Source organism: Rhinolophus ferrumequinum, chromosome 5 (genome assembly GCF_004115265.2).
Source record: "Rhinolophus ferrumequinum isolate MPI-CBG mRhiFer1 chromosome 5, mRhiFer1_v1.p, whole genome shotgun sequence".
NCBI lineage: Eukaryota > Metazoa > Chordata > Mammalia > Chiroptera > Rhinolophidae > Rhinolophus > Rhinolophus ferrumequinum.
This window is the reverse complement of record NC_046288.1, coordinates 17,910,717-17,937,321: the sequence shown is the minus strand read 5'-3', so window position 1 is coordinate 17,937,321 and position 26,605 is coordinate 17,910,717. Positions and strand designations below refer to the sequence as shown.

Below are 26,605 nucleotides of genomic sequence, written 5' to 3'. Positions count from 1 at the left end.
CATTTATACAAAGATGAATAAAACATGGTCCCTGACTTTCAGGAACACAGCTTTATAGGGAAAACTAACAAGTAAACCAGTAATTGCTATATAATATGGTGTTTAATGGTAGAATAAAGGAATAGGTATATGGCACCAAAGCAGTTAAGGGAAAAGTGATTTACTCTCCATATGTTCTATACTTGTGGAAATTAGCGAAGGCCTTATCAAATAAATATGTTCAAAAAGGTAGTAAATGATGCAATGAAGAGAAGGAGGGATGTTTCTGTCAGTGACACAAGAGGATAAAACAACATGGTATGTGTAAGGGGGTAGAAATGATTCAGTACGACTAGATTGCAATACGCAAGGGAACTAATAGTTGGAGGTGAATCTGAAGAATTAGGAAGAAACTAATTATGATAAACACTGAAAGATTACTTTGAACTAAAGAATAAATTTGATAAGAATAAAAGCAGAGGCAGGCAAAGCTACTGTAGGAAGGTATGAGAGCTGATTAAGGCCTGAAATAAAACAGTGGGACAGGTAGAGCAGAAGTAAGTTTAAGGAGTACTTGGCAGGAGAACTGACAGAATTTCGTGAGTGGTAAGTGAAGGGAGGAGAATGAGATCTAGCAAGACTACAGGTTGGTGGCTTGGGCAGATGATGATGCTACCAATCAAAGTAGAGAATACAGGAGGAAAAACAGATTTGAGGCAGAACAAGTTCAGTACTAGGCATATGAGTAGGAGAAACTTTTATCCAAGTGGAAACGACCACTGTTAACTTGGGTATGTGGGTCTGAAACTCAGCAGAGAGAGTTAAGCCTGAGAGAGACTGGGGAGTCATCACATACAGGTGATATTTTAAATCAAAAGAATGAGTAAGAACACCAGAGAAAACATACAGGGAAAGGAGAAGGGGTCAAAGACAGCATCCTGGAAAACACTAATATTTCAGGGAATGGGCAGAGGGAAAAAACAAAGAGAAAAAATTATAAGAGGTTAAAACAAAGAAAAAGAAAATGCCTTGGAGAGTTTCAAAGAGAAATTATCAATAATGTCAAATAGTAGAGTGGGTCAAGAAAATAAGGATTTAAAGTATCCTTTTGGATCTAGCACTTAATGTCACTGGTGTCATTAACCAAACCAACTTATGTACTGGGGGGGCAGAAGCCAGACTGCAATAGGGTAAGGAGTGAGCAGGAGATAAAGAAGGGGAGACAGAGTAAGATACTCTAAGGAAGTTTGCAGGAGGGTGAAGGAGAAGGTGGTAACAAGAAGTACCGTAGTTTGCCGTGTAGCATGCACACTCTTTTGCCCAAATTTGAGAGGGAAAAATAAGGATGTGCATTATACATGGATAGTACTAATTCCGTAACTACATAAATGTTTTTAATTCTTTTATTTATGCGTATGAGTTAAAAGTGTAACGCTAGAAATCACTAACGATATCCGTATAGAAAATAATACCATGGAATACGATAATCGGTTTTGTTGAACTTACAACAAACGTGTACCAATGAAGAGTTCTTGGTCTTACATGGTGCATAAATATCATAAATTTGTTACCGGTACATAAAATTTCTTGTACCTTGTATCTGTTCTTGTGCTTTGTAATTATTTGTTACATAAAATTTCTTGTACCATAATATGTTAAAAAATAAATGCTAAAATTCCTTTATAATATGAAAAACAAATACCTAAATGTAAACAAATAAAAATTTAAATTAAAAAATTAAAACAAAAAATTTTTTTCCTGCAAGTTTGGGCCAAACATGTGGGTGCGTATTATGCACAGGAACGCATTATACACGGCAAAATGCGGTAGTTAAGTGATTTTATTTTAAGGAATGGTAGTGATGACAATAATAGGACCTTCTCATGACTGTTATGAAGATTAAAATAATTATCATAAAGTGGCCATATAAGGGTTTGTTAAAGAAAGAATAATCAAATGAAGCAAGGTCATAAGGAAAAGAGAGGAAATGGGGTCAAAAACAGGCAGAAAGACTAAGCCTTAAACAGGAGGAACACCACCCCTACCCATTAAGTCTTGTGAGCCTGTGTGAATACTGCTAATTTTAAAGGTAGAGAGATAAGAAGTCGAGACAAGGTGATATCCTGAGAAGGGGAGTCTTATAGGTTGGGAAAAGAGCTTAAAGAGAACAGAAAAATTTTAAATATATGCTGAGAAAAACAGAACTCAAGCCAAAAAAAAAAAAGAGAGCAGAGCAGACTCAGCTAAGATTGATAACCACAGTAAACTGGCGGTTTCAATCAGTATAGCCAGACTATTTTCTCCAAACACCTCAGCCATCTCACAGAGATGGTAAAGACTGGTAGGTTTATGCTCATAAAGTACTTGGGAAAAAATGTGATGAAAGTGTAATTATGAGTTGAAAAATACCAATAATATTCAACTCGTGCATATTTGATATTTTCAACATCTCTCCATTAAGTTTTTTGGCTGACACTATTGCGATGCCTTTTAACTCAATTTTTATCCAAATCATCTTCAAAGTACTTTACAAACAAGAGTTATACCAGTACATGTTACATCTATATTTGCATGTGCAGATCACATCACTCCAAAAAAATTAAGAAAATGAAAAACATGTTACCCAATTTAAACTTCAGTAAGCATATTAAGAAAGAAAACCTGTAATTACCCAAATCAGAATTCAGTAAAGACACAAAGTATAAAAGAACAAAGCTTGTATGGTTATGATCAAACTCTGTATCTATGAATTCCTCTGCTTCTTCAGAATATTATTTTATGAGACACTAGAGCTTGCAGAGAAAACACAAAAAGTATGGCAACAGAGAAGAGTAACTGTCAAAGAAATTTATGTTCAAAATGACAAAGTCTGTAAGAGTAAAAAATTGAATAAAAAGATGATTATAAGGCACAGCATACTTCAATAAAATACCTCCTGAGATGGAAACAGTAATACGGTTATAAAATTATATTTGGGGAAATAGATGATTCACCTAAAAGAAAACAAAGTAATAAAATGAAAAACTGCTATTCACCTCAATGCATAATGAAGGGAATGGACTAGAATTGCTCTAAAGCCATCTAAGCCATTCCAGCTATGAACTCTATTAAGAAATTAATGAAAAAGACAAAAGCTGTGTAAAAACTCAGTATCAGTAATATCAAATAATACAACCCAATTCTATACACAATCATAGCAGTCATCTCAATCCCTGGTATGCAAATAAATGAAAATCCTACCTGCTTGTTATAATCTCTCAGTCCACTTTCCATCATTGCTAATTTTTCTTGTAACTGGTGGACTTCCTGTTGAAGTTCTTGAATTCTGAAATATATTCATAACTAATGCCAATATACTTTTGTTAACACAAAATAACAAGAAATAAAACTAGAAACATTCTTTTATACATTCTCTACTTTGCATTTCTAATGAACTATGAAGTGTTGTACCAAAGCATAAATAGAGTATATCATCTTGTAGAGTTAATTTTTATAAGCACAGATAAAAACTGAGTGGTAAATAATTTGAAATTCAATACCTTATGCAATAAAACACCTACAAGTGCATTTTGATCCTTAAGACAACTCTTTGAGATGCTGCTGCTAATTCTTAGGTTCAGGAAATTGAGGGTATAGTCCAAAATTCACAACCTTAAGAAGTGAAATAAGGGCCTTAAATGTATTTTCCGACCCTAACTGATCCTGTATTTTCTAATAAACTGTCCTGTAACCCTAAAGAAAAGAAAAACATTGAGAAATACTGTAATTTTCCAAGTAACTAGCAAAAAAGCTACTCCTTTCTGGACCTTGTTAATTCCAACAGAATCAAGATTTGTCCAAATTACCTGAACTCTACAATTGCCCAAATATATTTGTACTACATTCAGCCTTGCCAAGTATTAACATATATATGACACAATCACTTTCATATTGAAAGATAAAGCCTGAAGCCAGGTCTTTTAGGAGAGATTTTCCATGGATGGAATAAGTGACACTGGACCCAGTTCGTCTGTGCTACTACTGGAACCAACATTTTCTACTAATCTAGGTTTAGGAGAAGCATACATATGCAACTGCACTCATATATATGCAGGAATGACTGAATACGAACAAAATGTGCATGTGCAAATTAAAACAAATAAGATAATCAAGAGACTAATGCCACTATAATGGTTTGACAGAAAAATGGTAAGGAGAAAAAGAGAGAAAATGATACATATGCAGCCAAAAACCTCCTTAAATACTAACACATTGTCTGAAAAGTCCTAGATTATAACTGTAACAGAACAAAATGCAAAATATTTCACAGTTAAGGTCAAATACCTATATAAATACAGGAACATAATAGTGTGAGAATAACTGACCTAAGAGATCCTAATCAGTACCTCAACCAAAGTACTTTTTTAAATTGTTATATTGTCATTAACAAAGTGGAAAAACTCCCCTATACTCTCTGCATAATCTACAAAATTACAAGTGATCTGCACCAGCTATATCCCCTCTGCATTCCGTATTTTAAAATGTTTCTCCAGCTATGACCATAGAGGCTGTCACTAGTGCCGTCTTGCTCCTTTGAACCCCTTACAATTTTCTTAATGGCATTTTGTGTATTTCTCTTGTCTCATCTCGACGACTGGATTGTAAGCTTCTCAAAAGCAGCAATACTCTCTTGCCCATCTTTACATCCCCAGAACACTTATATCATGCCTTTCCTAGAAGCTTAATGAATTTGAAATTAAAATGGAATTTATATCTGATTCCATTTCAAGCAAATACAAACGTATAAAGCTAGAGAATCATGAAGCAAGAATTTCAAAGCCAGTTACAAATCTATCCATGTCCACTGGCATTTGATGTGAATCTGAAGTAACAGAGTCCTGTAAAAGATAACTACTGGGGAGATGAAACTAAATGTCAAAGCAACTCTACTGAAATACTCACAGGTCTAAATGGCACTAAATTGTTTTAAAGCAAATATGGACAGAAACATCAGGTTTCTGAAATCAAAGTTTCAAAACAAGTAAAAACATTCTTTGTTCCCAATATATTCAGAAAGTATTGACTGAATGCTGAGCAAAGTTCTGTGCTGGGCACTGGAGATACAGCAGTTAAGACAAAAGCACTACTATCAAGAAATTTAGTTAATCAAGTGATCAATTACCTAAAGCTAACAAGCAAAAAATGATGTAATGCACCTGTTATCAGCCACTTGCAGAAGGTCTGCAATATAAGGGTCATCTGGCTGAGGAACTGGATAGGAACTGACTTCAGAGGGAGGGACTGGCTCGTCAATTTGCATACGCTGGCGTCTAAAAGCAATACTTCTTTTCTTGCCACCTAAAAAAAATGTGTATTTCAAAAACTCAAAAAAAAAAAAAACAAAACCATTGTCTCAGAATTAAATATTCCAGAGGTTAGCCTTTTTGTTATAAAGTCTGTCTGTAGCTCATATTACGTATCAATAAAATATTTCCTCCCTCAGGTGCAAATACCCACCCTGATCTTGAACTAAACCGTGTCTTCCTTATCATTGCAACCATATGGATGGACCTAGAGAACTTTATGCTAAGTGAAATAAGTCAGATGGAGAAAGACAAATACCTTATCATCTCACTTATATGTGGAATCTAAAAAACAGAATAAATAAGCAAACGCAAAGATATAGAGAAAAAACTCATGGTTGCTATATGGGAGTGGGTTGGGGATGAGGAAGGTGAGGGGATTAGAAAGCACAAATTGGTAACCACGATATAGCCACAGGAATATGAAACACAGTTTGGGAAATATAATCAATGTCATAAAGATTCTGTAGGGTGTCAGATGAGCACTTGTCTTATTAGGAGACCACTTCATGGACGGTGTAGATGCCTGACCACTGCGCTGTACACCTGAAGCTGAATCTGAATAATATTGAATGTCAACGATAATTTAATATATATACATATATATAGTCACAGGATATGGAGTACAACACGGGGAACAGAATCAATGGTATTGTAACAGCTATGTACGATGTCAGAGGGGTAATAGATTGGGAGAGGGGGATTATCCCTTTGTGAGGGGTGTAAATGTCTAACAATTACATTGTTTTGTACACCTGAAACCAATAAAAACAAAACAAAACAAAACACAATGCCTTCCTGAAAATCTCAGCAAGACTTGGTTATAAAACGAGTTTTATTTTCTGCACGCTTGGCATGTATGCCAGACTTAATCTGTGCCACCACTAGATGGGGACCAGTCATTGGCAAGATTAGAAGCTAAATGTACCTTGTGCTGGTGGTCACTGTTATGAGTTCACGAAGTCACCACCAGCAGAAAACTGTCAATTGAGGAGCTTAAGGCAGTGAGAACTAAAACACACAGGCTTAGTAAGCAATGCCAAAAGCACAGATAACTAAAATTTTAAAAAGTAAAATTAGTATGTCATGGAATACCATCTGTAATATACAATCATGCTATAACCTGAATTAGTGGGGAATGCTTTCTTAATTATCCTTAAAACTAACACAAGTAATTTTTTTTATGAATAAATATATCCTGTCTTGGTCCAAACCACATGGATAATTTACCTTTCCCAGCATCCAGCCAAGATTAGACATGTATGTAAAAAACTCATTGATCCTCACAAAGAAAAACGTAACCCACAATTTGTCTTCATTAGAATCCTAACAAATTTTGTATATTCTCTTGTTTTGAAGATGAAGCAACTGAGTCAAAAGTATTTAAATGACCTACTTGTAGATACACACTAAACAAGATGAACCATTTTCTTCTTTCCTTACCTACAGGTTTTCTTCCTTGGTTGCTCCTCAAAGATCTTTCAAAGATCCTCTTCTTCCATCAGTCCCTCAAATGCCAACTTCCCTAGGGTTTTTGGTTCTCCTTTTTTCCCAGACTATATAATCTTACTAGATAATTCCTACCACATCCATAATTTCAATTCCTATGATAGGCCAATAATTCCAAATTTTTTGTTTGTGCCTTTTTTAAAAGATTTTATTGGGGAAGGGGAACAGGACTTTATTGGGGAACAGTGTGTACTTCCAGGATTTTTTTCCAAGTCAAGTTGTTGTCCTTTCAATCTTAGTTGTGGAGGGCGCAGCTCAGTTCCAGGTCCAGTTGTTGTTGCTAGTTGCAGAGGGCACAGCCCACCATCCCTTACAGGAGTCGAACCGGCAACCTTGTGGTTGAGAGGATGCGCTCCAACCAACTGAGCCATCCGGGAGCTCAGCGGCAGCTCAGCTCAAGGTGCCGTGTTCAATCTTAGTTGCAGTGGGTGGAGCCCACCATCCCTTGCGGGACTCAAGGAGTTGAACCGGCAAACTTGTGGTTGAGAGCCCACTGGCCCAGGTGGGAATCGAACCGGCAGCCTTCAGAGTTAGGAGCATGGAGCTCTAACCACCTGAGACACTGGGCCGGCCCCTGATTCCAAATTTGAATCTCCATTTGGGACCCCACTTTAAGAACAGAGCTACCTATTCCACTGAATACTACAAATCTCAATGTGAATGTTCCAGTGATACAACACATCCAAAAGTGGACTCCTGCTTCACCTCCCACATTCTCTAGCTTAAGAAATAGCACCATCATTGACCCCCTCATTCATGTGAAACAGAAATCTGAGAATTCCTCTACCTCCCAAGTCTACCACATTCAGTCACTAAATTCTAGAGATTACACCTCCTGAATCTCTCTTGAATCTGTCCCATTTTTTTTCTCAGGAAATCTGATTATCCTCTTTTTTCCCTCAGTCTACTTGTTTCGGAGATCTTTCCACTTATCCCCATCTTTTCTGCCTTTGGCTCACAGTCTGTCTTTCCATCTCATTTCCTGCCATCTTGAGCTACCCTAATTTTCCCTCACCCTGGCCTTTCAGTTCCTAACCTATCAACTCTCATGAGTCTCCTCTCCCCTCAGCTTCAAGCACACAGCATGACTGCTTGGACTCTGTCACCATTTAGAACTGTGTCAACTTCTAGTTCTTCAACTCCCTTCGATCACAATCTTAATTCTGACCAAATTATTGGTCCTCACTATGCTCTTTAATCCCTCAGTCGCTACCTAGTCTCATAATCTGCACTTTGTTACTCCTCAGTTACTTCTATAATCTTGATCCCATGGTTCACACATCTCAACGACGTCACTAGTACTAGACACTCTTCCACCAACCTTACGCCTGGACAACCATCAACTTGGATATGTCCCATCATTTCTTTTCTCTTGCTTGAGAACGACTGAGCATAAAGCTAAAAATAGTAAAATAAACTAAGAAAGTATAACATTTCCAAATTCTTTGAGTATGGATTACTTTTATAACAAGAAGGAGGAGGAGGAGAAGGAGGAAGAGAAGAAAGAGACTTTAAAATAATGATTAAATAAATAAAACCCTGGGCACTAAAGTTAGACTTCTTACATTTAAGAAGCTATTACTAAATAAGTTTCTAAGCACATGTGAAAAATACTATCTGGATATTTAGAAATAAATCAAAATGTTTATGTGACTATCCAAACATATTTTTTCAAATACTAAAGTCTAAGCATGAAAATCCAAAGTCCTATTTCTGTCAATAGTTTAACTACCTTTAAAAGATTAGCTGTGTATAATTTGTTTTGAGAAGGCACAGACTTACCCGGAGTTTGTACGACAGCTTGAAAATTCTTTTCTTGAAGTTGTTGAATTTTTTCATTCTTAGCTTTGCTTTCTTTCTCCAAAAGTTTGAGTTTATGAACATATTGGTTATTTAGAAATTTCAGATCAGCTGTTTCACGTGCGCACTTCTTCAAAGAAGTTTTCAACTCTTAAAAGATTCAAAGACTATTTTACAAATCAAGGAATCTATGAAGTTCTTCCATTTCACAAAACACAAAAGGTCACATCGCTTTGAAAGGCTCCACCTGATTCTTACACATGCTTTGTTTGAAAGGCTATTACCTTTTCTACCACTATTAACAAAACTGCAGGTAAGTCAAAAAGCACAAAAGGAAATTATCTCTCTTCTGCTGTATGAGACTAATATAAACCATGGCTTTTGACCCTTCTCCCCCTTTTTTTCATTAGTTTCAGGCTGACCCTTTTTGATTGGGTATGAAGCTAAGGTTTTATGAATTCATGCCAGGTTTTAGACAAGGCTTTCTACTGAATAGAAGAATTTATAAGATAGCCATATAATTACCCTTTGACCAGTATTTTTGAAATCATTCTATTGTCTTCTAGCTCAAAGATGGAGAATTAAGGAATCAGAATGATACATGGCTTTAAACTCACTGTATTCCTCCTATTTTTAACAAGGGAAAACCAAAAGTTTCAAGAATATTTCCTCAGTTCCAACATTTAATATTTTCTATAGCAATTGTAAATCTAAAAATTTAATCCAGATATAGTGGAGACAAATACAGCTACGAAATGAAAATTTATTTTACTTCTTGCAAACACTTCAACACATCCTATAGAATTCCAAGAGCTGTAGCAAGACTCTCACATTTACTAATCAATAGTTTTAAAATTAGACTAGCCTCCTCTAGTTGCCATCTTGCATTCCCAGTGTGTGTGCTTATTCTCAGCTGGTCTGCCCAAGACCCCCAGAGCACCAACCCTAGTCCCCACCATGGGGTGGACTTTCCTCTCTCACAAGACGAAAGAAACTATCATGAACCAGGAGAAACTTGCCCAACTGCAGGCACAAGTGCACAATGGTGGGAAAGGAAATGCTCGCAGAAAGAAGGTGGTTCACAGAAGACCTACAGCAGATGATGAAAAACTTCAGTTCTGCTTAAAGAAGTTAGGGGTAAACAATATCTCTGGTGTGAAGAGGTGGATATTTTCACAAACCAAGGAACAGTGATCTACTTTAAAACCCTAACGTTCAGGCCTCTCTGGCAGTGAACACTCTCACCATTACAGACAGGCCCGCTGAGACCAAGCCGCTGATAGAAAAGCTATCTGGCTTGTTCAAGCAGCTCGGTGCAGACAGTCTCACTAGTGTAAGAAGACTAGCCGAAGCTCTGACCAAACAGTCTGGGGATGGAAAAGCACCACTTTGCTAACGGAGAAGATGATGATGAAGTTCCAGATCTGGTGGAGAACTTTGAGGAGGCTTCCAAGAATGAAGAACACTGAATTCAGTCAAGAAGAGAAAACTTGAAGAAGTTACTGGGAGGTGTTATTTTATACTAGGACTGCTTTTTAAAATTTTGTTCATGCATCTGATAAAAATCTCGATCAGTAATATTTTTAAGCCCAAGCTCCTTGCACAATGCAGCTCTTTTCAGTTTTTGCTTATACACAAATCATTCTTTGCAGCTAATTAAGATGAAGAAGCTTGGAAATAAAGTTTGAAACAAAGGTTAATAAAGTTCTTTGCCTAATTAAAAAAAAATAACATGACACTAGCCTTTCCTATATAAAAAATGAAAAGGGCAAAATACTGCATTTTAAAAATCACTAAATTTTACCTTTAACGTGTTGGGCTGATTGTTCTCTCAGTTTCATTAATTCCAGGTATAATTCATTATTTTCCCTGCTCAACCTTGCATTTTCAAGTTTATAAGGTTCTAAAACAAAATCAAAATTGGCACTTTCTTTTTCAGCTTTCACAGCAGATAATTTTGACTTCCGAAGACTTTCTGTCGTATGAACTAGGTCGCTAGAATTAAAGAGAAGAAAATGTAAATGCAAGGAAACATTCCATTAACTCTCCCATCACTAAAAACGTATTTCTAAAAAGGCTTAAATATGTTAATGCTGAGTGAGCTGAAACTGAAAAACAAACAAAATCTTTAGGAGTCTTTCAAGGTACCAAGAAGCATTCAAAAATTTTTCCAGACAAGATTGATTAAAAGTTATGAAATATATATACAGTTAGAATCATCTTTGAATCTCCCCTCTGGCTCATCCCCCATGTACAATTAGTCACCTTATCCTGTGGAATCTGTGACACTTATTTGTTCATTCAGCACCTATTTATTGAGTGCCTGATGTATAATTGCCAGGTACACAAAACAATAAAAATCAGTTCCTTACCTCTAAGAACATAGACCATATTACTCCAACAATATTCACTAAGCAGGGAACACAATCAAGAACCCATTATCATGGAGGTTATAATCTACCGCCAGTTTATCATAAAGTTATAATACTATGTGATAAACTCAACAAATATTTCAGTGCCAACTATATGTGCAGCCTGTCCTAGGTAGAGCAGTGATAAGGTCAATCTCTAGTCTCACGGCGTTTGAATCTAAAGAGAAGTCAAAAGGAAGTTTTTGATAATAATAAGTAGTTACGGTAGCACATAACAGACATGACAGAATCCTGCAGGCCATATACCTAACCAAACCCAAGGGCAAAGGAGGAAGGAGAGGAGGAAGGGACTTTACAGCAGATAGAACAGCTCCGGAGAGACCAAGGATAAGAGTGTACATATGTTTAGGGAACGTCAAGCTATTCCACACATGGGAGATAAAGCTGTAGGGACTAAATCTGGAAGGGTTTGAAGGCTATAATAAAGACCACAAAATATCTTTCAGACATTCTTTCTTTTCCATTATCATTTTTTATTGTCCTACTGCAAAAACTTGATAAGCAATGTTCCGGCTCCAAGTCTCAAACCACAACAACAGAACTCATGTGGAAAAAAAAAAAAATCACAAAGAATCTTTCAGTTAAGGTAACATGTGACAGCTAAAGAAATGACCAACCACATATTAGAGAACCATTATTAATAGTCATTAAAGACAAGTGAGGCAGACATAGAACTCCCAACTATATCAGAAAACCACATAAAAAACTACAATTCTATTCACAGGAAAAACACTCAAGACATGTTTGCTTTGAATAGTACAGTGTGAATGGTGACCCCTGGAGTTTTGCAATGTAGAAGCGATGAACTGAATACAGGGGACTAGGATCTAAGATAAATAGATGAGCTTCAGATGATCTAAACTTTTCAAAAATCTACCCATTTCTTTACTGAAGCGTGAAGTTAATCAGAAACTAGATAAATGGGATTAAGGATCATACAGGTTTAGAACTATATTTTCATCTTTACCTGAAAAGTTTTTCTACCAAAGGTAAACACTCCACTGTCAGAGTCTGGCGGTATCCCAACTGATCCAATCTTTTCCTAATATTAATATACTTTCTTTCTGCAGCTGTAGTCATCTTGTCTTCCAAAACTGGTTTTATTCACTTCCAAAAATTAAAGTCCTAAAAGAAAAGAGTGAAACATCATTTTATTATGATAGTTAACATTATTGTTTCATGATAATAAAGAACAATTCTTTTAATAGAAAGCAATTCCTTTTTCTCTTTAGGTAGGCAAATTTCTGGAATATTTAGATTGATTTAAACTGAATACTTATGATATTCATGTCGTTTCATTAAAATAAGTAACTCTTCATAAACCTATTACATAAAAGTTAAAACAATAAAGATTCTAAAAGAAATCGAAGAATATTTTCCTGAGCCTGAGGTAGGCAGAGAATCCTGACAAGCCTCTTTTAAAAGCACTAAATATAAAAGACAAACTTGATAAATTAGATTTCATCAAATTAAAAAACGTCTGTTCCTCAAAGTATTCCATTAAGAAAACAAAAAGGCAAACAAGAATGGGAGAAATTATTCATAATATCTAACAAAGGATTTGTATATGGAATATACAAAGAACTCTTACAATTTAACTCTTAATATAGACCAACAACCCAGTAAGAAAATGGGCTAGAGATTTGAACAGACACCTTGCAAAAGATACATGAATGGGAATAATCATATGAAAAGATGCTTAACACCATTAGTCATCAGGGAAATACAAGTGAAAACCACAATGAGGTGAAATTTCACTCATACTAGAATGGCTAAAATTAGAAATATAATATCAAATGTTGCCAAGGATTTGGAGCAACTGTAATCTTTAACTGCCGAGTAGAGTATAAAATCACTGTGGAAAATGTCTGGCAATTTCTTATAAAGTTAAACATACTCTATAACTCTGTAATTTTATTCCCAGGTATTTTACTCAAGGAAATGAAAATAAACATCCACAAAAGAATATTCACAGCAGTTTTATTCATAATAGCCCCAAACTGGAAACAACCTATATATCTGTCAACAGCAGGATGAACTATGATATATTTATACAACGTAATACTACTCAGGAATAAAAGGGAAGGAACTACAGATACATGTCAACCACACAGATGAATTTGAACATTATTTTAGCAATAGAAACCAGATAAATATACTGCATAATTCTATGTACACAAAGTTCAAGAACAGGCAAAATGAAAATATGTGGACCAAAATGAGAACAGCAGTGGGGGTGGGACGGGGTGATGGGTGTGTGGAGATTGACTGGGTTAAGAGGGAACTTTCTGGGGTAATGAAAATATTATGTTGATTGGAGTAGTGGTTACACAATTGTATACATTTATCAAAGCTTTTCAAATAGTACACTTATGATCTGTGTGTTTCACCATGTAAATTTTACTTCAATTATAAAAAAAGACACAAACGCATAAGTATCTCTGCACACGTTTTTATCCCGTCTTTTAAAATATTTATGAATATATTCTGTATCAACCTGCCCTAATATGTACTTATCCAAAAATCACTTCTTTAGAAACTTTGCTCTTTTCTAACCTTTCCCAGGCAAATATAATCCTAATACCTCTAAACCAAATAAAAAACTTTGCTTTATATCTCTGTTGTTCTTCACAATTTAAAAACCATGAACACAAGTGAACACATGCAAAATTTGATCCGCAAAACTAACAGGTTAGAGAGATGAGGCAAATGACCTCCTCCCTATTATTCCAAGATGAGGAAAGGCCGCCTCAACCTCAACTCTCCGAAACCACAGAGCCACACAGCAGGTGGGCAGCCAGGTCTCTTGTGTCCTGGTCCAGCTCTCTGGTTTCTGTACTACACCACCTCAACTGACAAAACCACTTCTCAGTTAGTACCTCTCCTTGATTAGTCCTTTCTACAAATCTTTCTTCTTCGTACTCTCCCTAACCTCTTCTTCAAGTGTCACCCCTTTAGACTAAGTTCCTTCCACAGAAGGACCTGACTGATGCAGTGTTTTAGAGAAACTGCTGGAGATATCAGAAATACACCTGTCAAACCAAGAACTATTAATAGCAGGGCTTCACCACTCAAGTCTGGTACCAACTTGGGAGACTCAGAAATAATACTTCCTCACATCTTGCAGAGACAAGAGGCGGGGGGGGGGGGGGCGGGGGAAATGAAGCAAAAAAAAAAAAAGATCACCACCCAGGACGGATGAAACAGATTAAAATCCTCCCAAGGACAAAAACAAACAAACATGTATTGGGCTTTCCCCACCCTTGGGTCTACTGTCTCCAGCCCCAGGCGCCACCTCCATCATCCAACAGTGTGGCTATACTGAAAGTTTCTAGCAAAACAAGAGAAACGGTTAGGATTGTAGGTCCCCCACGCAGCGTGTTTAGAATTATCCACCTACTTAACTCTGGGGGGTTGACGTCTGAAAGCCAGTACATCTTATTTTACTAACATATCCTGTGCGTATGCATGCAGAGGCTAAAACCAAAACCAAAACACAACCTTAACTGAGGTGGCCTCGGAGTCCTTCCTTCCTTCAAATAGTAGAGACTGGAAGTAGTGGGGATGTTTTCAAAGGTTAACAAATGGCTCTCGTCCTAACTTTGGGGGCATTTCTGTGTTTATAAAGCACAAGTAAGATTCTTACACGAAGAAGGCATTTTAACTTTTCAATCAACCCATCAGTCAGTAGCTGGCCGGTCTGCAGGGCCCGCAGACTCCCGTGGCGAGCAGCGCAGGAGGCAATCGGGGAGCTCCAGCAGCTTCACAGTCGGGCGGAGAAGGGAAGGGCTGTCGGCAGCAGAGCCAGCGAGGAGTCTCCGCGCCCCGCCCGGCCCCACTTCCTCCCGCGGCCGCGCGGCCTCCCTCCCCGCAACACCCGGCCCGTGGGGACCGCCCGGGGCAGCGATGGCGCCGCCGACCTTGCCGGCCCTACCGCCCCGGGGATCACACTCACTCGCAGCTCCCGCCGCCGCTCCCTCCGCCTGCGCCCGCATCGCCCTGGAACCTGCCTCCCTCCCAGGCTCCTTCCGCCCCAAACACCGGCTCCGGCGCTAGGGCAGTTTGAAAATGGCGCGGAGAGACGATCCCAGCCGGCGCGGAGGAGGCGCCGCGGTTGCCCCGGTGACGGGAGCCGCGACCGATTCGCGGCGCGCGGAGGAGGGGGCGCTCCGGGCCGCTAGACGCCCCGCGGCGATGGCGGCGCTGGACCCCGGTGCCCGGAAACGGAAGGGCCCGGGCGGCGCGAGGCTACGGCGCCCCCACGCGGCAGCAAACCCAACCTTCAGCAGCTGTCGGAGATGGAGTCCCGGGGTTGGCTGGGTGCGTTGACATCTGGGTGCCGGGTTAAAACGCTGCCCCAGCCCTGGTTCTTGCAGCGGATTAGGTTTCACTGGCAAGGTGGAGGCCTACTCACCAGGTGAACTGGGGCTTAAACGTCATATTGTCTTTGCAACTTTCCCCCACAGCCACCGACTACAATTGTCGCTCCTTCACCCATGTCCTGGCAAGGCTCTGTGTAGGTCCTTCACTTAACATTATGTCTTGAAGCAAAAGGACGTATAATGAAACCAAGTTTACTATATAGGCTAATTGAATACATAAGAATTAAGTTCCTTCTATATATTTCTGGTCACAAAAACATCACCAAACTTCTAAATTAAGACCCCAAACACTAATAATATTAAACATTGAAATAAATATGAGCTATACATATAGTTCATAAAGATTAATAAAAATAAGTGAGAAAATTATTTTCCAACCCATTTATTCCAGTTCAGGGTGGCGGTTGGGACCCCAACCTGAACAGGACCCTTCTATTGCAGGGCACACTCACACCCACATCCACACTCAGACTGGAACCATTTAGACACCCCAAATTACCCAACGTGCACGTCTTTGGGATGTGGGAGGAAACCAGAGTCCCTGGAGAAAACTCCCTGCTGACTTGGGGAAGAGCAGGCAAACAGACAGTGGTCCCGGCCATAATTGATTTTTTTCCCTCGTCAATGTTCTAACAAAAGGTTCTAAAAGGACCTTTAACGAAACGATGTTATTGGAGGACCTGCTGTGTTATAGAGCTCATTCCATCAAAACACAATTATTTCCTTATATATCTCTCCCTGCTGCCCCCAATTGTGAATTCCTTGAGTTAGAGATTATTTTACTCAGCTATGTTTCTCTAGCATCTATTACAATAAATATTTGTGAATGGTGTTAAATTTAAATACACAGGTTATAGAGAACTGGCTCACATGCAGAAAACATATGGTCAAATCCTAGAATTCTGTCTCTCTCCTGAAAACTTGTAGCTGATCATAGGGAAACTCAGTTCCTTTCTCTTTGCTACTCCCCCAAAGGGCCTTCCACTGTGAAAATGTACTTGCTCTTTGTCTATCTTTTAACTGTTCCATAGGTTGTAAATGGTATTTTGTACCCAATCACATATTGCTTTACTGTTTCTCTTTTGTGTGCCTTGTCTGTTTTCCCACATGCCTTAATGAGCTGTTTTATAGAATTTCTAGGAGGCAATGAGTTAGGTTCTGTAGATGGTTTCTGTAGTCTTGAACATGTACAATTAAACACATTTTTTGCCGAGTAATAGAAAACAGGGAGCCATACATAAATTAATATCATAGCAAAGTGCCTATGCAACAGCCATCCACTAGATAACTTTTTGTCTTTCCTTTGCCCCAAACGTATAGCAATTAGAAAATATGCAACTAAGATCATTTCACAGTTCTGGAGGCCAGGAATCTGAAATCAAAGCATCCTCAGAAAGCGCCTAGACACACCTGATATAAATGTGTATAAACTTGTCTTCCAGAGGTTCTTTGGCACTTGTTTGCTCAGTGCACGGGGTGTGAAAAGCAGGGATTTCCTGGGCTCTGAACTTTGATATTGATTCTATTAAGTCCATCTGGTCCTTCCCCTAGCTCTCCCTGTATTACTGTCATTTCCTCCTCTATTTATAAATTATCACAAACTGGGTGGCTTAACACAACAGAAATGTATCCTCTCACTGTTCTGGGGGTTAGAAGTCTGAAACGGAGACATCATCAGGGCCACATTCCCTCTACAGGCTCTAGGGGAGAATCCTTCCTTGCCTCTTCCAGCTTCTGGTGGCTGTTGGCATTCTTTGGCTTCCTTAGCTTGTGACCACATCACTCCAATCTCTGCCTCCATCTCCACATTCCCTTCTTCTCTGTATCTGTTAAATCTCCTCCCTGTCTCTTATAAAGACACTTGTCATTGGATTTAAGGCCCACTGGGATGATCCAGATGATCTCTTCAATCCAAGGTCTTTAATTACATCTGCAAAGATCCTTTTTCCAAATAAGGTAAAATTAGCTAGTTCTGGGGATTAGGATGTAGACACATCTCTCAGGGAGCTACCGTTCAACTCACCACACTCCTCTAGTTCTTGACATTTTTATTTCATCTGGCTGAACAGGAAGACAAAAGACCATGTCACATATCCTACAGAGCCTTACACTTGCGTAAAGGTTTTGCAGTTTTTGTTTCCTTCCTTCCTTCCTCTCTCCCTCCCTCCCTCTTTTCCTCCCTTTTTTATTTCAGTTAAAAGCCAGGAATTTTCCATCTTTGATTACTTGTTTAGTTGTGGTTGGGGATGAGAGAGGGATGGGAAGGCTGTCCAGGTAAGAGTGAAAGAATTCAATGAAATGTAAAAAGCAGAACAGCAGAATATGAAATAGCAGCTTACTGAAAGTTAGATTATAAAGCCAGCCTATAAGGCAAATATCACATATTATCATATTCATATTTTTAAACACTAGATCACATTCTGAGGAGGAAATTGCAACTGACTGGGTGAACAGCAGAATTGCATCCCTGATGTCCTTATAAAAAGAATGTCATGTAAAGAATAAAGGACATAAATGTAGGGAATACAATGTGAAAACACAAGAAGAACACCATCTACAAGAAATGCCAAATATTCCTAGCAAACCACCAGAAGTTAGGAGAGCAGCATGGAACGGATTGCTTCCTCACAGCCTTCAGAAGAGACCAACTGCCGATACCTTCATCCTGGACTTCTAGGCTCCAGAACTGTGAGAAAATACGTTTCTATTGTGTGAAGCACCCAGTTTGTGGTACTTTGTTACAGCAGTCCTAACAAGCTAATAATACATACATGTTTAGATGCCAGTTGATGGCACCGAATAAGTGTCACAGGAATTCATAAAAGAAAAAAAAAATCCTCTGAGGACAAGACCAGCCACTCAAAGTTTCATGGAGCAGACGGGACTCGGAGTTGAATCTTGAAACAACTAGAACTTGGATGCATAAAGGAGAGGGAGAGAGCGATTTGGGGAGGGGAGAAAAGGAGGAGAGGAGATAACATGATGAGAAAGATATTGACGGGGAAGCGTGATTGCTGCAGTAATAACAAAGGCAGCAATCTGATGGGGGCAGGGTGGCATAGATGACAGGACTGGACATGAAAAGTGACATCAGATTATTAAAGGACTTACCAAATGTTAGATTTCAGCCCTTGAATTTTATCGACTATGGAATGGAGAATTGTTGGACATCTTTAAACTGAAAAATCACACAATGAAATTAGTTTGGGGAAATTATTCTGAGTGACATAAAGATGGAATGGTGAATGGTACAGAAAACGATGCTATACTGTAGAACAAGAGTTAGAAGATTATTTTAATGATAAGCTAAAGATCTGAGGGAAATGTGAGAAATATTACAAAGGAGGCCGTAATGGGCAGGGCTTAGTGAGGGACCAGCCTCTGAGTGAAGGATTGGGAGGAATCCAGGTAACTGTCAAGGCTTTGAGCTTCAGAGACTAAACAGTGTGTTGCATGCAGACCCTGAGACGGTATAATCAGGAAGCCATTTTGGGGTGTCCTGGAGCAGGAAAGACACAAGGGGCAGATAATAAGTTTGGTCTGTGATGTAAGGGCCTTGACGTGACATTACAAAAATGTCCAGGTATAGCATAAGAAAGGTATTTGGTCTTCAACCCTGGTTCCTGGCACAGAGCTCCTAAATACTTGGAATTTCCTCATGATAGGGTGGTAGGAGGGTGTTTTGTTCTAATGAGGTGATTCTTAGCAGGGCCCTAGATAGGTTCAGGACGGGGGTTCATCACCTGAAAGACCAAGCCTTGATTAAAAGCTTGGAACTTTCAGCCCCACACCTCAAACCTCCAGAGAGGGGACAGGGAGATTGAGTTAATCACCAATGGCCAATGATGTAATCAAACCTGCCTATGTAATGGAACCTCCATAAAAACCCTAAATGACAGGATCTGGGCACCTTCTGGGTTGGTGAGCATATCGAGGAGCTAGGAAGGGGGAACCCCTGGAAAGAACATGGAAAATCCACACTCCTCTTCCCACACCCTATCTGTGCATCTCCTCCCTCAGGCTTGTATCCTTTGTCATACATAGGTAATAGTAAAGTGTCTTCCTGACTTCTGTGAGCCATTCTAGTAAATTATCTAACCCGAGAGAGGGTCCTGGGAACCCTGGATTTATAGTCAGTCGCTCAGAAGTACAGAAGGCCTGCAGCTTGTGACTGGATCTGAAGTGGGAGGCAGTCTTGTGAGACTTAACCTGTGTCGTCTGCATCACTTCCGGGTAATTAGTGTCAGAATTGAATTGAATTCTGGACCAGTTGGTGTCCAGAGAGTTGGAGAAGGAAGTTTGTAAAGGATACCATGTATTTGGTGTCAGGAAGAAGAAAACCCTCTCATGGGTTTCAGAGTATTGTGAGCAAAATAACTCAGCAGGAGACAGCTGGGTGTGCGCAGCTAACATGTCGGAGAAACTTAACAGAGATAAATCGAGGTTCCTTTCTCAGGCTTCCTTGCATTTGCAAAACATTCTGTGCATCTGAATGTTGCTAACTCTGCTATAGTCACTGATTATCCTGTTTCGCTCTTTAGATTACGAGCTCCTTTTATTACACAAAAGACTAATGTGTTCTTCTTTGTACCAATAACCTAAGCAGAGTGTCTAGAGCTTAATAAAAAATCAGGAAATGTGTATTGAGTCAAGATGAAGTGAATGGAATTGAACTGAACTGAACTGACTGGAAAGAAATTGGTCTTCTGACACCAAGTCTAGTTAGGATAGCATAGTTGCCTGCCTTCAGTGACTAGCCCAGGGATAGGGCTGAAATATCAATATTAATCTCAATTAATTCAGATCCTTTTTTTTAAGCAGCAGGGACTCAATTTCCCTATTGTCACAGGTGTATGGTTTGGCTGGCGACTTGATTATTACTGGCAGATAAGGATATTGGTCACAATAGTTCCAGTCTGTCTGGAGCCTTGCAGTGGAGCCTCTGTACTGAGTTGGCTACAAAAGGCACTCAAGCTGTGAAAATGAGGTTATGAGAAGCCATTCTTTAGCAGCAGAGACACTGGAAAGTAATTCTCCAGAAGGGGTCCTTTTTAAAAGCACAGTGCTGAAGCATCTTGATGATATAGCAGTTTATCTTGTGTGTCTACAAAGACATCAGAAATTTTCATTTCATAATGCTAGTGCAAGGAATTACCTATTAATCACCATTTGGAGTCAGTAAGAATAGAAACAAGCATGGGAATTTCTGCATGAATGAAAACATTGATAAACACTAACATATTAAACAAAACCTTCTACGTGTCAAAAGTTCTATTAAAAGAGAAAAAGGATAAGCTGGGAAAAACATAACTCTTACCATAGACCTAATATACAAAGAGCTCCCATAAACTGACAGTGAAGTGACTAACAAATAATAGACTATATTACAAAAATAATTTTAAAATGGGCAAAGTTATGAAAATGTAATTCATCGAGTGGTTCTTTACTGTATGAAAAAAGACTCAAACTCACTGAAAATAAGACGCCTGTCAATTAAAACTAACGGAGATGTGAAGGATGAGTAAATAGCCAGTGAAAGGTGGAAAAGGCAATAAGCAAAGATACTAGCAAACTAACAATAGCCATTGTATGTTGAATGTTTGCTAGGTTCTGTTTTAAGTGCTTCTTTATAGGTTCTATTTCAATTGATCACCACAATAACCCTATGAAGAAGGAAGTATTGGTATCCCCATTTTACAGATGGGATTATACAATTTACCAGAAGTCACAAAGAAGGTGATAGAGCCTTAACTTCAACTCTGAAAGTTAAAACAACTCTGAATTTGGCAGACTGCCAAGGAAGGGGACTCTATAGGACAAGGGCCAATAAAGAGAATATTCAGATAATGATCAATTGAACTTTGAAGACACATTGTTGTCAGGGTCCTAAAAGTTCAATTAGACTGTCTTCCTACATACCGTAAAACACAGATTACCTGTGCAACAGATGCCCACCCCAGCTGCCACCTAACTACTTCCAATCACAAGAGAACTTTCTACTTTTCAAACCAGTTCATGGCATAGAAGATTTCTAATAAAATCTTCATTAGAAAAATTCTTTATATGAAGCTAAAATCTGCTTCTCCTCGAGTGTGCGTGATTTGTTCCAAGCAATAAAAAGTTGAATCTTCCCTCATACGTGTGATGACCCTTCAGTAATACCCCAGATCCTTCATCCTTTGCTCACATGACATGGTCTTCAAGCCCATCACTTATCTGGCTGCCTTCTCTGGAGTAGAAGCACCTAGTTTCTCAGTTTTCTTATTGAAATTTATACCCAGACATAGTTGCATCAGATTAGGGCTAAGCACTGGGATATATTTATTTCCCTTGAAATATCTGCATAACACATTCAATGAATATCAACAGTCGTGTATCACATTAGCCTTTTTAGCAACTGAATGAAGGAGTATACACAAGCCTCTTTCTCTGGCTAAGTTTTTAATATCTATTTTTATTTATAGTTTGCTGAATGAATATATCTCAAGGAGAAAGACAGGAGAAGCCTGTCCTAGTTTACAGCTCCTGGAATCTCACCATGATTCCAGGTTCTGTCTCTCTTTGAAATGTAAACACATACCTCCAGGGAGGTAAGTTTCTCCAGAGTTCTGTCACTGTCTGTTCAATCACTGCCATAATTTAACTTCCAAGCTTTGTTCTTTAACCATTGAGCAAGTAAAACTTGCTCAAAGTCCTAACTGTGCAGAAATAGGAAAATACTCACCGTTGACTTGGGCTTGATCCAAATCTTTTTCCTAGGCCCAACTGGCACACAGGCTCCTCTTCTCTTCCCTTCCTTTCCCTTCTCTTGTCTCTTCTCTTCTCTTCTCTTCTCTTCTCTTCTCTTCTCTTCTCTTCTCTTCTCTTCTCTTCTCTTGTCTTCTCTTGTCTTCTCTTGTCTTCTCTTCTCTTCTCTTCTGTCTCTCTCATCACAGGTTCTAGGGACTCAGCCTGAGCATCTGTCATCATGCAGGTATCAAAATGCCTGAGTAATAATTGGTTAAGTAATAAAAGCATTTTGTGGTCTCACTTGACAAAATAGTTGGCCGTAGCAGGTCCTAGTTTGGTTTGCAGTTCAATGGCCCCACCCAGGACCTGACAACTTTTTCATCCTTTCACATTCTCTCTTCAACAGGAGGCTATTATCCTAGAACCTTTCGCTGCATGGCCACAGAGTGGTTGTCACAACGCTAAGAAACAAGTCTGCACGAGGTAGCATGAAGTGAGAGCAGGGGACCGGGATTGTATGACAAGAAAAAAAGGTTTTGTCGCATAGGCTTCTTTTTCATCAGGGAGAAAAATGTCTCCCTGAATCCCTTAGTAGAGTTCCCTTTAGTGGCCAGAACTGGGTTCCACGCCCGCCTCTAGAGTGGTCACTGGCAAAGAAAGCCTGAATCAGTTATGATTAATTTCTGTTAACAAGTGTAAATGTTAAAATTGATCCAGGAATTTCTGAAAAGCTTCTCTCTTCATCTCAAATCGAGAGGGGATTTTAAAGAGCCCACTTACTATGTATCCCTCGCGTGAAGGAGAGAATCCTGAGTTAATGCCCTCTTAGAGTTTGTTTGTTGTGTCTTTTCCACAACAGGTATGAGCCCCATGTGAGAGATCTTGGTTCTTGTACCCAATCCAGTGGATTGGGTCTGTTGACACCTACTCCAGACTCCTGACCTGCCTTCCTAAGAGGCTGGAGAGCTAAGCCTTGTGTTTCATGGACTCCCTTGAGCTGAAGTTCCACTGTCACCCACGTGAGACTCGCATTAGGAAGCGCATGAAGGAGGGGGAGCAGCAGGACAAGAGGCATCCGTTAGGCTGGGGTGGGTAGTGGCAGAGGTGCTTCAAGAGCTTCCTGCAGCATTGGCCGAAGCTCTGACCACAGAGGAGCTGTTTCTAGAAGTTTTGCCAAGAGTCTGTTCTTCTAGCCCTTCCAAACAATTGTTTAAGCCTCCTACTACTTAGTTGTCAGTCCCTTTTTGTTTAAACTATCTAGGGAGGTTTCTGTGGTATGTAACTAAACCCTAACAGAAAAGGGTCCTATCCAGGAAGGCCTCCAGGGAAAACAAGGAGTCTTCTGCAGAGAAGCTGGAGACAGTGCTAGTTGCAGGGATGGAGGAAGTCGTAAGAGATCCCTAGAGACAGAGATGCATTTACTCTTGTCAAGTAAACTACAGGTAAGATACCTTCAGGGAAGGGAGGAGGGTTTCCATAGCACCCACAACCAAAAAGAGAGTCAGGTTTAAACATCTGGCAGGGCTAGAGAATAAATGCTAGTCCACTTGCTGTTCAAGTAAGAGCTTCCCTGCCCCTTTTCCTCTGTTAACAATTTGGGTAGAGGAAGAATTGAAGTTGGGAATGGAAAAAGAGGAAAGCAGTGACCATTTCCTTTTTCTTCTCTGCATGCAGCAGGCCCAAGCTAGGGAATGCTGAGAGCATTGACCATTGAGCCACTTTTAAAGTTTTAGTTATGACAATGAACTAGACATTTTAATTACTGACCAAGGACTTATTCTACTTCAGAGAGACCAAAAAAAAAAAAAAAAAAAAAAAAAGCCGTGGGTTCTGCCTGACTTATCATCCAGGGGCAAGGGGAAGAATTGGATGTGAGGAAATGAAATTTATGTTTTCATCCATTCTGAGCAAACCATACTTATTATCTAATCCTTCAACATAAATGTACTTTGGCCTCTGTTTTTCCTCTCACAGCGGGGGGAAATCATCGGAAGAGGAAGATTCTGATAAACAGACAAAACCAGCCTCACCTTACTCTTCCTATTTCACCAAAATTGGATAACAGAACTTTCAGAAATATCCTCTACAGAGACTTAAAACCTCCAAGAGATGGTGCAGATATACAAAAATGTTCAAGAAGAGTTGGAGAATTCAGTGGATGCCAAATATGTAATGGGTTATTATGAAAAGCTGGTGATACTTCAGTGAATACCATTAATTTTCCAGTTGACAAAATGCAAAGTCAAAATCAGCCATGGTCCCTCAAGCCACCCCTCTGCAAATGTGCACAGGTTTCACTAGGAAGACCAAATTCTGGGCTGGCTGCTCGATGGGTCTGATCCAATACAGCAATTACTTTTGCTGCTACAGCTCCCATAGCACCCTAGGCTTCTTTTCATAGCATTTAATACTCTGTATGATAATTGATTTTTAAATTTATTTAGCAGGATCGTGAATTTAACTCATGCCGCCACATCTCAGAAGTATGGAGATACAGTCCCTTTGTTAACTCATCTTAGCTCTCTTCCTCAGTCCCCACCTGCTGGTAAGGAGTGAAAACAATTAACGTTTAAATCCTTCCTGGTTTAAACTTAATCTGATCCAATAATTTAAGTAGCCCCTTGAGTCTTGGAAAATAAAACTCAGTCGGTCCGCGTTTTCACCTTTTCGGCTCTAAGACGTTAACTGGGTGATGCACGTGGGGAAATGGGGTTGTGACCTTGTGACGAGGGAGAGGCTGTGACTGTGGTCCTGAGAAGCGCCTTATCCTTGTCCACCTGGGTGCCCTCAGCAGTGCTGGCGCTGAAGCTGAAGCCGGTGGCTGGTGTGAGCATGAATTTCCATCCCTCTCTCTCTCTCTGACTCACTCTGCCTCCCCTAGCTCCTCCCAGCATGACACACCCCTCTGACTTCTGGCTGCGACTCCCATCTCACCCTGGCCTATCTTGCAGCCCCTCACCCCCCTCACCAGCACTGTGGATCCCCAGCCAGAGTCTCAGACATTCTCGGTCACAAGGGCCCATGTGGTAAGTATAGGTGACTCTAAAGTTAAGCCTCATGCCCTCCCTCCACCTGGGCATGCTGACCCCACGAGGGTTGATAGGAGGCAGCCTGCAATGAGTGTCAACTGGGGAGCCGGGGAGGAGCCCTCCTCTGCCATTGGTGTCTCCCCCAGTCACCTGATCCACAGTCAGAACCTGTCTGATCTGCTCCTGTCTTGCTCTCTCCTCCCCACAACCCTGGAGCTGAAGAGGAATGGCTTCCCTCCCCACTTCCTGTGTGACTCGGCTTCTGTCTACCACAGCACAGTTAGATCCCCTCTATGGGGTGTCTTCTCTACCGCAGGAGACAACTCTGAACCAAGTCATCCAGACTTGCTTTCTAATGGATAGGAAATGAAAATGACTAAAAACATGTAGAAAATCCCCTCCCAATTCAATAGCCTGTTTTTTGAGGCTATTGTTTGGCTGCACAATCTTATTTTGAAGGTCAAAAGCTGAATAGTAATTCTATCTCTCTGCATTATAAATTGCTTAGAACAATCTGTGGCACCCAGTAAATAATCAATGTTCTCTTTCTGTAACAAATCTCCCTGTGAGACTTGGTGGTATCTTGGGCCAACTAGGAAAAATATGTGCTAGGAAAAGCAAAAGAGAACAATTATGTTAATAATTTCTAACATATTAACTTTATTGACATTTTACCATATTTCAAAAGTATCAATTAGTATATGTATGTAGAGGAATTCAAACAATATAGAATTATCAAGATTACTAAGTGAAAGTCCTCATTTAACTTCTAATGTTTCCCGTGTCTTGGCTCCCCATTCTACTCTTTTCCCCAAAGATAATGATCATAAGCATTTTGGTTGGATCTCTTTACTTATTTATCTCCTCCATTACACTATGAGCTTTTTGAGCTGGTCTCTGTAGTGCCACAGTCCATCAGTAAATATTTGATGAATGAATAAATGATTGAATAATGAATAATCAAATAACGCAGAACAAATGAAATAGCTTTAAGAAAAAATTTATTGTCATATAAACTTGTAAAGATTTTACTTAGTTTTGAGTTTTCTTGATAGGATTACATCTGATTAAGATAGAACAGAGGTTAAATTATGAGGCCTCATTTTTCTAGGCTCTAGAGATAAAGGTGAATCAGAGGCAAGATCCCTGTTCTCAAAGAGCTTACCTTCTAGTGGGGAGTGTGGGTGGGAGATAGAAATAAATGAGTAAAAAAATAAGTGAATAACTTCAGATTATGGAAGGTAACATGAAGAAACGAGATGGGGTAATGTGAAAGTGAATAATGGGAGGTGGAAAGCTGCTTTAGATTGAGTGGTCAGGAAAGGCTTCTCTGAAGAGTGGCATATGAGCTAAGACTTGAATGGCAAGAAAGCAGACTTATGAAGATCTAGGGTCAGAGTATT

The 26,605-nt window shown here is 39.5% G+C and overlaps 1 protein-coding gene and 1 pseudogene across 2 annotated transcripts in view; one reads left to right on the top strand and one right to left on the bottom strand.

The window, feature by feature from the left end:
* The window catches only part of CEP135 (centrosomal protein 135), a 66,101-nt gene extending 50,831 nt beyond the window's left edge, over positions 1 to 15,270 (bottom strand). Inside the window, exons 1-7 of one of the 2 annotated variants that reach the window (XM_033106748.1) lie at positions 15,018 to 15,270; positions 14,709 to 14,823; positions 12,030 to 12,187; positions 10,435 to 10,625; positions 8,613 to 8,780; positions 5,175 to 5,316; positions 3,220 to 3,304 (exon numbers count right to left, since the gene is read on the bottom strand). In XM_033106748.1, the coding sequence (XP_032962639.1) occupies positions 3,220 to 3,304; positions 5,175 to 5,316; positions 8,613 to 8,780; positions 10,435 to 10,625; positions 12,030 to 12,142 (699 nt within the window). In that variant the 5' untranslated portion in view covers positions 12,143 to 12,187; positions 14,709 to 14,823; positions 15,018 to 15,270. The remainder of the gene's footprint in view (positions 1 to 3,219; positions 3,305 to 5,174; positions 5,317 to 8,612; positions 8,781 to 10,434; positions 10,626 to 12,029; positions 12,188 to 14,708; positions 14,824 to 15,017) is intronic. The other variant, XM_033106747.1, reaches the window with a different exon arrangement.
* On the top strand, positions 9,504 to 10,428 carry LOC117022624 (transcription factor BTF3-like; annotated as a pseudogene).
* Positions 15,271 to 26,605: the final 11,335 nt, after the last annotated feature.